The 17906-nt window shown below is 37.4% G+C and overlaps 2 protein-coding genes across 3 annotated transcripts in view; both read left to right on the forward strand.

Annotated features, from left to right (window-relative positions):
• The window catches only part of arnt2 (aryl-hydrocarbon receptor nuclear translocator 2), a 48796-nt gene extending 45093 nt beyond the window's left edge, over nucleotides 1–3703 (forward strand). For both annotated transcript variants that reach the window (XM_058078311.1, XM_058078312.1), the window contains 2 exons: nucleotides 983–1128; nucleotides 1212–3703. In XM_058078311.1, the coding sequence (XP_057934294.1) occupies nucleotides 983–1128; nucleotides 1212–1310 (245 nt within the window). In that variant the 3' untranslated portion in view covers nucleotides 1311–3703. The remainder of the gene's footprint in view (nucleotides 1–982; nucleotides 1129–1211) is intronic.
• Nucleotides 3704–7733: 4030 nt separating this feature from the next.
• abhd17c (abhydrolase domain containing 17C, depalmitoylase) lies at nucleotides 7734–13540 on the forward strand. The gene is made up of 3 exons (XM_058078608.1): nucleotides 7734–8538; nucleotides 9118–9297; nucleotides 10871–13540. The coding sequence occupies exons 1-3, from the start codon at nucleotides 8054–8056 to the stop codon at nucleotides 11088–11090; spliced, it is 885 nt and encodes a 294-aa protein (XP_057934591.1). The 5' UTR covers nucleotides 7734–8053; the 3' UTR covers nucleotides 11091–13540.
• Nucleotides 13541–17906: the final 4366 nt, after the last annotated feature.

The following is a 17906-nucleotide window of genomic DNA, read 5'->3' on the forward strand; positions in this document are numbered from 1 at the left end:
GGAAGAGTCCTACCCCTTTTTTTCATGTCTCAACATTAGCCCATAGTTAATTTACACCATGTCATCATGTGTTCAATTACTAGCTTTTTCCAATAGGATAGAAAAGAGTCGTGTGTAACAATTAGTGTAATATAATGTAATAATAATAATGTGTAATATGATGAAGACATTAATGCATTAATTTTACAATTAATACAATTGAACAACATTAAAAAATATATATGAACATACAGTATCTTAAAATGTTGTTTTAATATATATATTTATTTGTAAATGTATTTATTTATTTATTTTTAATCGCAAATAATTAGTGATTAGTGAAATTAATCAATCTTATTTTTTTAATGCATTACATTGACTATAATGCAATTGAACAAAAATAAAAAATAACAATATATGTATTTGTAAATACATCGATTTATTTATATTAATTACAAATAATTAAATTTGTGATTAATAAATTAATCTTAATCTTATTTTCTAATGTATTGATGTCTTAATACTTTTTGTGTTTATTACATTTTAAATAGAATTAAAATGTCAATGTATTTGTTTGTTAAAATGTTGATTTATATTATTTAATAAAACATAAAAAATGATTTAAAAAAATATAATGATATCGAATATATTTTAAAATAATTTAAACAAATTAATAAAATTAAAAGTGATATATATTTTAGTTGAAAAGCATTTTTTAATTCATATATTGTTATATATGTTATATTGTATATAGTATGTTGTATAATATATTAATTTGTTAAAATTATTTTAGTATATGTTGTACTTTTTAATTGCTAACGTAACATGTTGGGACTTTATTAATTTTAAATTATATTAAAGCTATTAACTCTTTTTCTACCAAAGACATATTGATAAAATTCCCACATATTCACTCCATTTTTTTTGGTGCTAGAGGCAAATAGAGGTGATGATACGGTCATGTTTGGTGCCATTTTAAAAACGAAGTCTTGTGTGATTCCAGACGTGTCAGGAGAGAGCAGCCAGACTGGAGCTCAGTTTCAGGGTCGACCCAGTGAAGTCTGGTCCCAGTGGCAGAATCAGCATCACTCCCAACAAGCTGGGGAGCAGCACACACACCCCAACCCCAGCCAGACTGAAGTCTTCCAGGTGACACATACACACACACACACACACATATAATTGGTCTGCTGAGACTTTGAAGCTGACGTCTGCGTTCTGCGTGTGTCCAGGACATGCTACCCATGGCTGGAGATCCCACCCAGGGAACGGCCAACTACAACATCGAGGACTTTGCCGACCTCGGCATGTTCCCACCTTTCTCTGAGTAAAAGCCGCCCTCCGCTCTTCCTCCTCCTTCGCTACAGGAAGCGGACTGACGTTTGCACCCATCACGTGGCATTTTTCTTTGGCTTGGCGGCCACCGGCTCACATCTGAATGTCGGCTTGAACCCATCCAGCATGCACACAACAATGCGCTTGTGTCAACATACCTCATCACTGAAAGACGAGTCAGATGGACGCTACCTCAGTCAACGTGCAACACTTTATCCCCCGCCCCCCGTGGATGCTGCAGTGTCTCAAATGGAATACTCGTGTCGGTGCACTTCACTAAGTACTCCGTGTACTTAGTTCTTGAGTGTGTATTGCTGGCCTTGCAATATTTACCCACTTCATCTCCGTCCCTCCTTTTCAATGCTCAATTGGAACCATGCCGCTTAGCTACATCGCCAAGATGGTGACTATTGAGGCTGGTAAGCGTCCATTACTGTAAATACGCAAGTGCACCAATTGAGACACAGAAATGTCTTAACATCTTCAAAGACACTTAGTGTACTTTTACCAGAGGAGGTCATCTCATCTCATGGTACTTTCATACTTCTCCGACGTCTCCTCCCAGGTAGCCCGCAACCACTTAATTGGCCCTTTGCGTATGAAAGTGGCTTGTATCAGATCGTCAACAAGTATTAAATATAATACATTTTATAAATATACACAAAAGTACATGATGTATTCTGGAATAATATCATTAACGTTGAAGTTATGGTTAAAACTATTTAAAAAAAACAACCTTAAAATGCATTCATATTCATCGGGAATTATTTGATTTAAAAACAACCTCTTTCTTATTTAGTTTCATTGCTTCTGCAAATATGACCGCTTTGCATAGTTTGACCCTCATTGGTTTGGATTGAAGGAATAAAATGCTAAAGAATAATCAATATCAATAACCATGTAATATGAAATACATTTTTAAATTAATAAATACTAAACTAGTACGTTCATATTTTTTTTTTCAATTAATAAAATCCCAAAAAAAATTAAGAAGGGCCTCGTCCCTCGCCACTTCACACTTTGATTCTATCTGAAATGTTTAAAAATATATTAATCATGATGTTTTGTCGTTGAATACGTAAAAGAAAAAGTAAAAAGAAATGCATATTCACTTATCATAATTGGGCCTGGAGCCAATAAACTGCCAGAAATGATAGATGTGAATTAATAGATTGAAGAAAAAACATTTTTATTTATGTGTTAAAATTACTGTTGTATTTTATTCATTTTTAACTAACTTTTAAATGAGTTAATGTATTGTAAAGTCATTCATTTACTGTAAATAATATACAATGAAAATCATTTAAAAATTGATAAAAATGCAATAAAGAATTGTTAATTTAATATTGAGAAAATTATGAATACGTTACTACATTTAAATTTTATTTAAAAATGAATAAAATACAAACATAATTTGAACACATTTATAAATTAATAAATAAGGATTTTTTATTATCAATTTGTGGAACTTAATTACTTAGTATCTTATTTGTAATAATTTACTAATTTAAAAGGTATTCCATTTTAAATTATTTAATATAATAATATTAAATAAAATACATTTTAAAATGAATGAATACAAATAAAAAATACAAAATAGATTTTACCAATAAATTAAAAAAATGTATTAGTAATGTGTGAATGTATTCATTAAAAAAGAAAATTGTGTTCTATTATGATGATGAGATGTTATACTATATTGTTTGTATTGTATTAATTAGATGAGTATTTTGTAATGATGATGCCATGAATAATTATGAGGACGTCATTCCACTGACGCGGTTTCATGGAGAAAGCGTGACCGACCTCCTCTGGTAACCCCAACAAGCGTAGAGGGATGAAGTGTATCGTCAGCGTTGAACAAGTTCAACTCCATCTGCCTCACGCACCATCATCATCATCACCTCATCAACCTTACCGTGTAAAAAGCGTGTCGTCATTCCGTGTAGAAATTCAACATTTATAAACATTTTATAAACGCAGAGTCGACTGAGTTGAGGCATAAAGTGCACTTCATCAATAGCGTCTTGACTGGTGTGTTTGCTGTTGTACATTTCACACCACTTCACTTTCTTCATCTCAAACCTTTTCGGAATACTTTGTAGTGTGCCAGCTTTTACATGATATTCACACACACACACACACACTTCAGTGTTTGCGCTTAAGATGTCAGATCAACATTTTTTGTAAATAAATGTGATTTTTATGTGTTATTGTGTTACGTGTAATAATAATAATAATGTGTGCAATGTGAGTCAATATTAACTGTTGGTATTTAGTTAGTTGTTAAATCTACTTTGACTTCTAGGCCTGTATAAATTGTGTATTTTTGTGTAACAACGTGTGATTTGTGACAATAAATTCTTATTGATCATGTGTGTCCACTTCACACTTGGAACTCTTGCATTATTTGGCAGCGTTATTAAAAGCCGGATGAGGGGACACTGCAAATGGAAGGATCGATCCGATACCAGGTAAATTCAGGTCCGGTACTGGCGATGATGAAAGGGCACAAATATTGATGATGATGATGAGATGGCCTTATAGATGAGCGTGTGCTATTTATAACGTGCAACATTTTATGTAACAGTGGCGTAATATATGAAAAACAGCCTAAGCATAGGCTGCCTTCTTGTGTTTTTCAGAAATGTTGGGTGATTTTCATAGGTAGACACTATTATGCTAATTGTCAGCATGCTAATGTTAGCATGTTACTATTGCTAGCATGCTAATTTAAGCACAAGTGCATTTTCAGTCATTTTCAAAGGTGCACACTATCATGCTAGGTGTTAGTATGCTAATGTTAGCATGTTAGCAATACTAAAATTTTTGCCATTTTCATATGTAGATATTATTATGCTAGGTGTTAGCAACATTAGCATACTATATGGGTGCAACAGTCCCAATGTCAACATTACCAATATTGTGGGGAAATTGATCCCACTGTCCAGGTACAGTGCCGTACCTGGGGTAATTAATTACAACGGCAGGCCCATTCAAATTTTCTACTTAAATTTTCGTAGTTATTAATATTATGTGTTATTAATATGGTCTTTATTAGCTTTATCAGTCTGGTGCTAGTCTCACTGAACAATTACTGACACCTAGTGACCAATGTAGAGTACTACATTCACAATTTGAATGGAGGGCTTCATTTTGTATGTTAGCTCATTTAGACGTTTTATGCTTTAAAATGCTAAATGTAGGCAAAAATATGCACTGTTTGCTGAATTTTCCATTTTTTTTAAATAGGCCCCATTCAGCCATGAAACAGTGATCATTTATTTATTCATTTTTGAAGACCATGATAGAGTTTTGGAACAATGTTCGAAGTGCAACATAGTGAGGGATGACTGTGTTTAAGCCCCCCCCCCCCCCCCCCCCCCCCCCCCATAAAATTTGAGAAAAAAGAGCAAAAAAATTTGGTCAACAGAAAACGTTCATCCTAACCAAGCTCACCAATCCAAGCGGCATGTCATCTTTTTTGTTTTTCCATAAGCGGACTTTGCAAAACCGTATTTTAAAGACTTTAAAAATAAAAAATAATAATTTTTCCACTTCCTGTGCCAGCCTCAACTCTCCATTTCGACTTTTTCCTGACCACAGATGCTGCTCACAATGTCTGCTCTAAAACTGCTGTGATTCGGAGACAGGAGACGCTGGCAGCCAACCGTCATAAAGAGCACCGCCAAGCAAACAAAGGCGAAATCTAAAATGTTAAACGTGTGTGCGGGCAACGCATGTCATTGAGAGCATCCATGGAATACTCTGATTGGACCTTCATTACTGTCTTAGGAACTCAACACTGCATGAAGTAGTAATTGTTTTGTTGCCAGCGTGACTCAAGAGTTTGGTTTTTGTTGGGAATAAAAGCTCAGTGATAGTAGAAGAGGTTAACCAAATCACACGCACATGATTGACAGCAAAGTGCGTGGAAAAAGCCTGCATGCGGTGACTGCTAATGTTTGAAATAAGCCTCTTTTCCAGCTCAGGAACCTTTTCGGGAATGCAACAAATGCAGTAGGATTTAAAAAAAAACGCTACTGCTTTTCCAGGTTTAAAAAAAAGGTAAAAGAAAAGTTCTACGAAGCTACAAGGATCATTTTCTTAAGTCATGAAGCATTAGTGGAGCACTCATGCTGCATTCACGGACAATAGGCTCTTTTTGTTGGATCATGGAACTATCCAAGGTACGGACGGGTTCCCCAAAGCTGGAAGCTGCAGCCAGCAATAAGATTTCAAAGGTTATTTTGAAATGACCATAAGTCTTAAACCAGGAGTGTCCAAAGTGTGGCCCGAGGGCCTTTTGCGACCCCAGCTGTTTTTTTTTAATAGCCAATGACACACTTGAAAAAAAATTAACAAGTGGCATTGTATGATTTTGATTGTATGATTTTTTTAATATAAAGTATTGAGTTATTGTTATCACAGTTTATTATTTATTATTGTTGTTATGATTGTTATTATTATTTAGTTGATCTTGTCTTCATTTTTCGATAGTTTTGTGTGTTTTTTTGTCTCTTCAGGTGTTGTGGAGCTAGGGTCCTTTTTTTGTCCTTTGTTCATCAAATAAATATTATTTTTTTATAAAGTTGTAAGAAGTTTTAAGAATAGTATCATTTTAGCAGCACAGTGTTGAAATATGAAATAAATAAAAGTCATAATGACAAGCAAGCATAATGTTACAAGAATAAAGTCAAAATATTATTTTACAGTTTTAATTTTAGAATTTTACCCATGACATGTCATCTTAGTAGCATAGAGTTGTGTACATATTCTTTAAAAGGGATGGTATTTTTAATATTATAGGAAACAAACAAACTCAAATAAAGATGTAATTTTGGAAAATTAGGAAGATTATTTAAGAAAAATTATCTATTTGGAAAAAAATGCAAAAATGTGAAAAATTTGAAATGACCAGCATTTGTCCTAATATTCTTTTTCACCTATATCAAAAAGCAGAGATGCATTTTTTTCCTGAAATATACATAAATAACGTCTTAGCATATCTTTACAGAATATGAAAATTGGCCCTCGCATTCTTGAATATGTCAAGTTTGTACACCCCTGGCATACATGTACCACAGTAGAAAAAGCCCACAACATTTACATATTTATATCTTCATGCTTCATTGATAATGTTTTTCCTCAAGCGGTCATATTTGACACCTTGCTCGGCAGTCCCTGAATGCACCATAGCAGCTCCCGTTCCATGTGTTCATGGCTCATCTTACATTATCTTCTATGAGGGGCGAGTAGCTATACATTTCATACTTTAAATGTGTTTCGTAAGCGTGTGAAGCATATTGAAGGGAAATTAATCTAACCTAACAGTCACTTTTATCGCAAATGTTGATCTGGAATCTAAAAAAAAACATCAATGTCAAGCTAGCAGGAGAGTTTCAAGGAGGAGGAGCGAGTCATGTGTCAAAAGTAGACATTTAAAATGTTGTTGTAAGACACAAAGCTCCTTGAGTAATAAAGTTGAGTGGTTGGCATGTGTACAGCCTCTGGCACTCTGCAGTCTGTGCTTCCAGATGAAGTATGCAGGTATGCATGCCTGGGAAGCATCATTAGACACATCTAATCTCTAAAAACATTCTCGGCTATATATTTTCCTTGGGGGAGGTTATTGGTATTAGGCAAAAATTCAAAGAATGGCTGCGCGTTATACATCATATAACATGTTTCTATTTACTGGCAAGTAAATTGATTCATAAGTGGACAGTATCATGTATGAATGTCATCGTATAATTGCTTAATACATTTTTACATATATGTATTATTTTTTAAGATGTTTAAATGTGCCTTTGCTTTTTGTTTTGTTGTTAGTAATTTCGTGTTTGAATGTTTATATGTTGTTTAAATGTTGTTTTAATTTTGTGTTTTAGTTTGTTGTTAGTTTGTTATGTTGATGTTTTTTGTTGTTTCATTTTTTGTTTTGGTTGTTTTGTCATTTTTAATTTACTGATGAAGTTTTTAAAATTTGACTGGTGTTTTGTCTTTTTTTGTTTAAGTTGTTTTATTTACTTTTTCCTGTTATGATTTTACTGCTAGCCTTTTTTTTATATTGTCTTAATTTTGTTGTGTCTATCTGAACGCTGAAATTTTAATCAATTATTAACTAATTTTTTTTAATCATGATTTTTATTTTCAAACAAGCATACACACCTGATATAAATGTATTAGTGTAGTAGTAACAGTAGTAGTCGTATTATTATTATTATTATTATTATTATTATTATTATTATTATTATTATTATTATAAATCAGCAAAACAGGTGATTGAACAGTATCCATATGCGATTATATGTTTTGTTTTGTAAGTTGTTCTTTTTATTCTATTCTACTGGCTTTTTCTTGTTATTGCCTCACGTTTAATAATAAAAAAATGTTACACATCCAAACCGGATATCCGGTTAAACCGGAAAACGAGTTCATTTGTCCTCGTAGGCTACTTAAATCAGCATGAAGCAGGCACAATTTGAAAATAACTTGTATCCGTATATCAGCAATGCTTCACTTGTGTTATGTTTTCGGGTATAAATTTGTATTTAATAAGCAAACTATGGTCAACATTTATCCGCGGAAAAGAGAGGTTTGTTTATATCCGCTCCACCGGCTAGCTTGTTAGCGCGGAAGCCGAGAAAGGATCCACCTGTCCTCTCAAGGCAGCTAGCTTTAGCTTGTTGATGGCACACAATTTAAAAGTGCAACCGGAAGACTGTTTTTCACCTAAATGCCCGTACGCGGACCAAGCATGAATGGCTTTTCTCTCAGCGAACTATGTTGGCTCTTCTGTTGTCCACCGTGTCCAAGTCGCATCGCGGCCAAACTAGCCTTTCTCCCCCCGGAACCCACGTACTCTGTGCATACGGACAGTAATGGAGTTCCTAGCTTACATTTAAGCGAGCGGGCGGACTGGCAGTACTCCCAGCGTGAATTAGACGTCGTGGAGGTGTTTAGCACCAGGAGTAGCCGGGGTAACCGGGTGGGTTGCATGTTCGTGCGCTGTGCTCCCAACGGCCGCTACACTCTCCTGTTTTCCCACGGGAACGCCGTGGATTTGGGACAGATGTGCAGTTTTTACATCGGCCTCGGCTCCAGAATCAACTGCAACATCTTTTCCTACGACTACTCGGGCTACGGAGTCAGCACCGGAAAACCCTCTGAGAGCAACCTGTATGCGGACATCGAGGCGGCCTGGCAGGTCTTGACGAGCAAGTGAGTTACAAACATGAAGTGTCTACTTATAAAATCAAATAAAAAGTTAATGCGAGATATTTTTCACGGACATATTTTGTTCAACGCTCTAACAAGCTTAAATTGTGAAGGCCGGAAGTGTGCTGTTAGTGTACTGGGCGGCTGACTACAGTAATTTATATGGCGAGACGATGCTGTGTGCTTCCGGCCTTCACAATAAAAGCGCTGTGGTTACGCCCTGTAAGACTGCACTGAACAAAATAAGGGTCTCAGACAAATAGCTTACATTATCAAACAATACAACCAAAAAACAAACACAGCAGCCAACTAGAACCTTCTGGTGTTGACTGGGGTGGATAATACTGCACATTTTGGGATACAAATAATTTTTACTTGATATTTTTCAAAATCATGGGGTGATTTTTGCCTTTAATTTGCCAATTTTATTATGCAGTTCATTCCTTAATTAGTTTCAATGTCATCCTTTCTACTAACATATTTCTACGTTTTTTTTTCATCTAACTAATGCAAACTAGGAATTACACAAGCCATTTATTGAATATTGATAAACATAAATGTACATGTTTTTTTTCAACACAGATATGGTGTATCGCCTGAGAACATCATCCTATATGGTCAGAGCATTGGCACCGTGCCCACCATCGATTTGGCCGCTCGCCATGAATGCGCCGCCGTCATCCTGCACTCTCCACTCATGTCGGGCCTGCGAGTGGCGTTCCCCGCCACGCGCAAGACCTACTGTTTCGACGCTTTTCCCAGGTGAGTCCAAGTGCCTCGGCTTTTGTTTCCAGCTGCTCCTCATCTTTTTAGGTGTCGCTTCTAATTCTGTAACGGCGTTCTTTCACTCTCTTTTCTCGCTTTCTCCTGTTTGCGTCGTCACGACTGTGTTGTTTGTGTAACCTCTCCTTCCCTTGTTCTGCTAAGCGTCCACACACACACAGCGTATGTTTTCACCAATCACGCGCGGTTGTTGTTATGATTATTATTTGAAAAACAGACAAGAAATAAAGTCAGGAGTCGGCTCCCGTTGTTCTCTTCAAAGAACTGGCCGTAAGAGCTGAGTCGTTCATGTCGTGTAAGTAATGAAAACATGTCAAAGGAAACGTGCCTGAACTTTTCACCCTTGGGACCAATTTGGTCCCATTGACTTTCATTATAGCCACATATTTTTGATTGATTTGAAAGTGTAAATACATATACATTTTGCAAATTTTATGTATTATAAATTCTAAAGCGGAAAACTTTAGAGCGAGACCATTTTTCACTGTCCATCCATCCATTTTCTATGCCGTTTATCCTTATTAGGGTAGCAGCGATGTGCCGGAGCCTATCCCAGCTGACTTTGGGTACAGAGGAGTAAATATTAAAGAAATAAGTCATAATAACAGGCTTGCATAATGTTACAAGTATAAAGTCAAAATATTATTTACAGTTTTAATTTTAAAATTTTACCCATGACATGTCATCTTAGTAGCATAGAGTTGATATATATATATGTTATTAAAGGGATGATATTTTTGATATTATAGGAAACAAACTAACTGAAATAAAGGTGTAATTTTTGGAAAATTAGGAAGATTATTTAAGAAAATGTATCTATTTGGAAAAAAACTGCAAAAATGTGAAAAATTAGAAGTGACCAGCATTTGTCCCGTATTCTTTTTCACCTATATCAAAAAGCAGAGATGCATTTTTTTCCCTGAAATATACATAAATAACGTCTTAGCATATCTTTACAGAATATCAAAATGGCCCTCACATTTTTGAATATGTCAAGTTTGTACACCCTTGGCATACATGTATCACAGTAGAAAAAGCCCACAATATTTACATATTTATATCTTCATGTTTCATTGATAATGTTTTTCCTCAAGCTGTCAGATTTGACACCTTGGCAGTCCCTGAATGCACCATAGCCGCTCCCATTCCATGTGTTCATGGCTCATCTTACATTATCTTCTATGAGGGGCGAGTAGCTATATATTTCATACTTTATTTTTGATTGATTTGAAAGTGCAAATATATATATACATTTTGCAAATTTTATGTATTATAAATTAAAGCGGCGATGTGCTGGAGCCTATTCCAGCTGACTTCGTGCAAGAGGCGGGGTACACCCTGCCAGTTTGTATGTTAAAAGTTGAAATACTTAGAAAGTAACTGGCAGGCCGGATTCAAACGCTTGGTGGGCCGCATGTGGCCCCCGGGGCCGTAGTTTGCCCACCCCTGATTTAAACGGTCCTGTCTTGCCTGCGTTCCCCCAAAAACCTTGAAACCAAAGAGTGTGGTGCCATTTTGTGACACATGGTCCTTTCCTTTGTGGTCTCTCCAGTATTGACAAGGTGTCCAAGGTGGTATCTCCCGTGCTGGTGATCCACGGCACAGAAGATGAAGTCATTGATTTCTCCCACGGTTTAGCCATGTATGAGCGCTGCCCCCGTGCCGTGGAGCCCCTTTGGGTGGAGGGAGCGGGCCACAATGACATCGAACTCTATGCGCAGTACCTGGAGAGGCTCAAACGCTTCATTTCCTTTGAGCTTCCCACATCCTGAGCCAGGGTTCAAGTCCCCCTTTCCCGACTTCTCTTGAGCAAGCACGGACAGCGCTGGAGTCGACACCTGCCTGTCCTTGGAGACAGTTGGTGACAGGTATGAAGGGTGTCATGGAAGAGGAGGTTGGTAAAGTGCGTGTAACCTTGCCGCTGCTCGTACTGTACATGTGGACCCAATTTGACGAGCCTTAGGCCTCAAAAGCAGCTGCTTCTCAATCCAAAGTCCTTTCCTTGGTTCCTTCCCTTGGTTCCTTCATTTGGTCCAACCATGAACTTCCAACTATGTTGCATCCCTGCCGACCAAGCTGGATTTTTCTATTCTTTTGTACTCAAACAGGACGAATCCATTTGTACTTCCTATTTTGAAGTTATTCTACAGGGTTCATCAAACACTTGAATCGTGCGTCTACTTTCAGGTTTGAATTCCGTGTACAGGAATGGACTTTTATCTTGTAGCATTCCTGGTTTTTATTTTTTTTCAGTGGATATGTTGGATGCTTCAATGTTGGATGGTCTGAATGATGCCACCACATATCTCAACTTTACAGCTGTGATTTTTTATTTTTTTAGCCCTGATGACTGCTGCTCAGTCAGTGATCAATACGAAATAAGTCGACTTACCTCAACACAACCATCAAGACAAGTATCGATATTGCTTGTGCTGCTGAAAAGCCAAGCCTGACTGCTTGCTAGCTTTTCCCTCTCGAAGTTGCAATTTCGGTTGTTGTCCATTTTTTGACCGCGTACCTCCTTTATCCTTCGCCTTACAGTGACTACGGCGCAGACTTACACCTGCTGCTATTTTGCTTTTGGGTAAGTGATGGGGGTGTGACGGTACACCATTGTATGGGTGGGGCAAAGTGGGTACCTTGTGCAAAGTGGGTATTTATCCCATATATTGCTAGTCACAGAAGTTACGTTTGTCCCAGAAATGGCGGGGGGAAAAAACAAATTAGACCTCCATACTCGTACTCAAAAATAACATAATCACAAACATAATAAAAAATAATCCAAAATGTGAAACACACAATGCCTGTATAGTATTACACACATACATGCAAAACGATAACATTTTATGTTACTCAGCATACTTTGCGGGTTCTAAATGATTGTATTTGTACTCACATAGTCTGTGGTACAGTTACATTGTGTGTCCCACATGTACTATTTTTGGCCATACGTGACTAAGGGTGCCAATATAAAAACGAGTCACTGCGTCATTCTTGAGCAAGTTGACGTTTTCGTCGACTCGCTTCCTGCGCGACTCAAAAATCCGAATGCTGAAACCACCGTATTACCATTTTCATCTTCGACTGCCACTTTTTCTAGTCAAATTCCAACTTTCCTCATCGTATTACCATTATGTTATTCTAAAATTAGTATTTCCTGTAAAATTGTGACTCCTCAAAATATCACAGCTGTCATCTTGTAAAATTTAATGTGAAATCTCAATTTTTCTCTTAATATTGTGACTTCTTTGATCTTGTACAAGTCTAAAATAAAAAGACATTAGCGTTCTTGTTTTTAAGTAAAGTGCAAGGATGTATTTGAACCTTTTACATATTTCACTGGGGAGGCCTGATTTCTCCTTGGCATTATTGTCAGCCATGACATCGCTGGCCTGCACTGTATTTGTTTACACAGTAGACACCATAAACACTTCCTGTCTTCCACTTTGTAATTAGTGCTGTGTGGGGAAATTGAAGGTATTGCACTGAAAAACGCAATTACGCAGTTACACCCCTAAGTTGTCAATCAGTCAATCACTGTGAAAGCTTGGAAAAAGATGTAAAGTGTCCCGTACCATCTTGCAATACTTTCCTCCAAAAGTCTTACTTGCTGAGCCACTGTGGAAGTTTTTCCCAGGCTGAAACTCCAAAGATGTGAACGTAACACTTTAAAGAGGAAAGAAGAACCACAGCAGTAACTTCTTTCCCGTCGACTGTTTTTACCGCATTTCACAAAAAAAACCCACTATAAAGTTGAATAATGAAGTATTTTTCTCATATCCACGTCGTTTCACTTCCGATCCAATCTCAGTACCGGAATAGCTGGAATAAAATGACGCTGGTATAGGAAGCCAATATTGATAGCGGACGGATGGGATCGACCACGTTCTTCATCATGTTAGTCTTAACTTTGCTGTATTTGCTTGAATTTGTCTTTGAAAGGATTTGATGGCACCTTGTCAGTGGTAATTGTTTTGCTAGTTTTTAGATTAGAAATGTTGCTAGGTTGACACTGTAGCAGTTAAAGCCACATTTGATTGTCTTGTGTACCATCCTGATATTCTGTAGTCTGACACTGGAATCAGCGTTATGCAAATATGAAGCAGATGGAAGGAGAATGCAATATGCCTTAAACAGATGCTTTTCTAATTGTTGCAAAACAAGCAACACAATGTATCTTTTAACACTTTAAATGGAATAAAGACTGCATGAAAGAAAATAATGCTTTTCTCATTTTGGGACTTAGATCAACCATTCTTTTCCCAAGGTGGAATAATTACACAACACATGCTCATTTATACAGAATCCAGATTATATATATATATATATACAGATACCTGTTGGTCACAGGTAGGAACAGCCAGTGTTACTAAACAAATCTGTCATAACAAGAACATTTTCAACACATTTGGCCCAAAAGCCAACAAATGCCCCTTGCTACTAGGACGTTTGGCTAAGTGTCCTATGTAACTTAACACCTCTGGCAGGCGTGACACCAAGGTGCTGAATCAGAGGACATACGAGGCCAGGAACACCGCTGATGGAGGAACTCTTGCGTCCTCTCAACGCGCTGATGAACCTCAGTGAGCACCTCGAGCAGCAGGTAAGATCACCTGCGACACACCTCAACTCGGTGTGTGTGTCTTGTAAACCAGGGATGTCCAAAGTGTAGCCTGCAGGCCATTTGTGGACGGTACATCGTCGAAAAAGTAAGAAAAACTGAAAGTTGTAGAAGAGTTGATCATAAAAACTAATGTGTCTGACACTTACACACATACACAGTACATACACAGTATATTAATATTCAGCTACAATAACAATAAATATAGCAACCTCTCATCCATCCATGTTAATTTCAGGTTTAAAATAATGTACAGATTTAAGCCACGCCTATTTCCGGTTAGTTACCACTTCCGCGCCCATTCGGAGTACAGATACAGATCATTTTGATGGGTGAACTGATAGTGGCGTACTCGCTCATCCCTTTTATTATATTATTGGAATCCACTGGAATGTAATGGCACAAGCCAAGTTGCGCCAATGATGCTAAGAGTTAGCATAAGTCTTTACTCTTAGCACATAACATCATTATTCTTGCTAATAATAATACACTATAAATATCATATAGGAAGTACTTGCAGCACTTCCTACACTCTATTGTGCTATTTGTTGATTGAATAAATAGTATATAGGACACACATGTTCCAATATTTTCAGTCACATGAAAAATGGGTGCTATCTAAATTTGCTCTCGGGTGTCATATTTATCTTTTGATGTCAAACCCAAATATTTTCACTCTACAGCAAAAATAAAGGAATTGGCCTCGCTGTTGCAATATTCTGGAGGGCAACGTATGCCAAACTGACAGAGTGAAAAATGAAAGTTTCGTTGTCGTCATACTCTGTATATAGTCAGGCAATATTTGTAAGGTATATTAGGTGGAGATATGACACGCCTAGGAAGTAGAGCGGATAAGCAGTACATCAGTGGGTAGGTGGCCCTTGTTAGAAAAACCCAAGATAACAGTCCAAATATGCCAAGGTAAATCTCAATCTGATATACCTAACAAATGTCTGATTATACAGTAGGAAACCCAATACATATTTAATAAGAAGACAAAGTCAGCCATTGGAGCTACATTTTGTAAACAGGCTGAAAGTAAACCAAAGTGGTGTGAAAAAGTATTTGTCACTCATTCATTTTCTACCGCTGATCCTTGTGAGGGTCGCAGGGGGTGCTGGAGCCTATCCCAGCTGTCTTCAGGCGAGAGGCGGGGTACACCCTGGACTGGTGGCCAGCCAATCACAGGGCACATATAGACAAACAACCATTCACACTCACATTCATACCTATGGACAATTTGGAGTGGCCAATTAACCTAGCATGTTTTTGGAATGTGGGAGGAAACCGGAGTACCCGGAGAAAACCCACGCATGCACGGGGAGAACATGCAAACTCCACACAGAGATGGCCGAGGGTGGAATTGAACCCTAGCTGTGAGGTCTGCGCGCTAACCACACGACTGCCGTGCAGCCAAGTATTTGTCATTTATCTTCAAATAATTTACATATTAGTCAATGGCAACACAGCTGATCACAAAATGCAGTTTTTAAACGAAACCTCTTATTATTAAGGGAGGAAAAAAATATCCCTGTGTGACAACGTGACCCCCCCCCCTTTTCCCCCATTAATAAAAGGTAAAAAAGAAAAAGGTTATGAAGCTATTTGTAAAACTTTGGGACTCCAGCAAACCACAATGAGAGCCTATATCCACAAATGGCAAAAAAACAAATGGTGAACCTTCCCTGGAGTGGCCGGCAAACCAAACAATGAACTTTCACATTTTCACTATTCTAAGACTCCCCTATTAAATTGCAGTTTTTTTTGTTTTACGCAGCAATGCCATACTTTAAAGTGCAGGTAGCGTAAATGCGGTGTCATGTTCTGCACTTCATGACCTCAGTCCAACCTACAATCAGATGTTCTGCCACATTCCACAAAAGACATTTTTATTCTTCCTCTCCACAATGCGGTAAACCCTCCCACAAGCTTTGTAGCGACGTCGCCATTGCTGTGCCGAAAGCTAAAATATAATAAAAAACTCAGTGTCCAAAAAAATGCCAAGAACTACGAGGAATGGAAGCAACAAGGAGCTTATATTCATAATGCCGCCTACAGAGAACATACCAACTCCTTATTTCTAAAATCACAAATACTTCAACTTGCTGATATAGTTCATCTTCAAACAGCTAAAATTATGCATAAGGCTAAAAATAAGCAATTAGCTAAAAATGTCATCCAATACTTCTCTACAAGAGAGGAGAAATATGATCTCAGGGAAGAAGTACATTTGAAACACTTCTATGCTAGGACTACGTTATGCTAGCCATAGCATTTCAGTATGTGGAATCAAACTATGGAATGGATTGAGTAAGGAAGTCAAACAATGCACAACGATGAGCCAATTCAAGAAACAATACAAGCAGTTGATGTTTGCTAAATACAAGGATGAAGAGTCTTGAACCAGTCATGATGTGCTATATATATCACTATATTGACACTTACTATGGTACCCATTATGGCATTGGATGCTCATATCACCTCCTACTTTGGTACGGGACAAAAAACTTATTTTTATTTTTATTTTTTTTAATTTTTTTTTATTTAATTTAATTTAAAAAAACAATTGAAAAAAATTATATTAGGAAAGCAGGAAGTGAACAAATGTAACAGTTTCTGATTGTAAAAGTACCAGATGGAGGGGTAGGATTTAATAAGCTTTGCTTCTTCCTACTCCTTTTGGACATGTGGAACTGGGAACTGATTATGGGATGCATTCAATTGTAATCTGATGCATGTTCAAATGAAATTAAACCATTACCATTACTACTAATCGTATGCTTACTACTAATAGTAAGGGAACAAGGAAGTAGGGGTACAGACTAGAGAACTCGGACCAATACGAGGTAACCACGAGGATGTCACGATCGGGTTTGAGAGCTTTGGGGTGCGACCCCAGGATGCAGAGAACGGGACCAAATGCAGGTAAAAAATATTTATAGCAAGAATTGCAGCAGCAGGATAAAGCAAGTCAGGAAGCAGACAGACAAACAATCATGATCCCACCCGGGGAGAAGCACACACCTGAACGAAATACCAACAGAAATTAGGGACAGGTGTGGGTGACTATGGCAACGAAGGCAGACAAGGCAAAACAGGAAGTCAAATACAAAATACAAAAGAGAAACCAAAGCCCAGAGAGGGAACACAGACAAACTGACACGTGGGAACCCACACAAGGTGTGACAGAGGATATACATATACCTGCCTCCAGTCAAATGCTTTTTGACTCCCAAACATGTGAAGAAATGGGTGAAAAACAACAAAGAAGATGTAAGACGTAAGACGGTGCACACCAAAATAAAACAAGGCACCATGGAACAACAATAAAACAGGACTAAACCACACGGCCCTGCAGGAAGAAGCACAAAAGTGGAATACAAAAACATTCCCGTACCAAGCAATGGTAGGAACCACAGAGGGCAAATTCCAAACAGGTGAGCAGACATATGTGGAGGAATGTATGGAAGTCTCAGCTATCAACAGGAACTAACCGCCATCTTTACAACTTGAAGTCAGGGAATCAGGAATATTCTTTTTGCTTGTGGATGTAATCCTGGTTATTGATTCTGGTTCCGGTTCCTGGGTTCTTGTTTAGATCCTATTTTGTTGAATAATTTGAAGGGCACACCCATAAAAAAACCCCAAAATTCATCATCAAAATGCTATAATATGCCCCTCGTATTTATCACAGCCATTTAAAATTCAGTTTTACACATGAAGTGAATGTCGTGACATCAAACGTATTTTTATTCCCCTCAAAATGCTCGTCTTTGTTATATTTTATTGTGTCATAGTCTGATGAAAAACATTATTTGTATACATATTATCAACATTTTGTGACGGTTAATTGGTTCCAGACTGTGGTTAAGTGCATTGCAGGATGCTGGGATTTCTTATTAAGAAATGGAATGTTTTCATAGAGCATAGAAAACCTGTTTATGATATTCTAAACACATTTTTTTTA

This window comes from Doryrhamphus excisus, chromosome 7, assembly GCF_030265055.1.
Source record: "Doryrhamphus excisus isolate RoL2022-K1 chromosome 7, RoL_Dexc_1.0, whole genome shotgun sequence".
Taxonomy (NCBI): Eukaryota; Metazoa; Chordata; class Actinopteri; order Syngnathiformes; family Syngnathidae; genus Doryrhamphus; species Doryrhamphus excisus.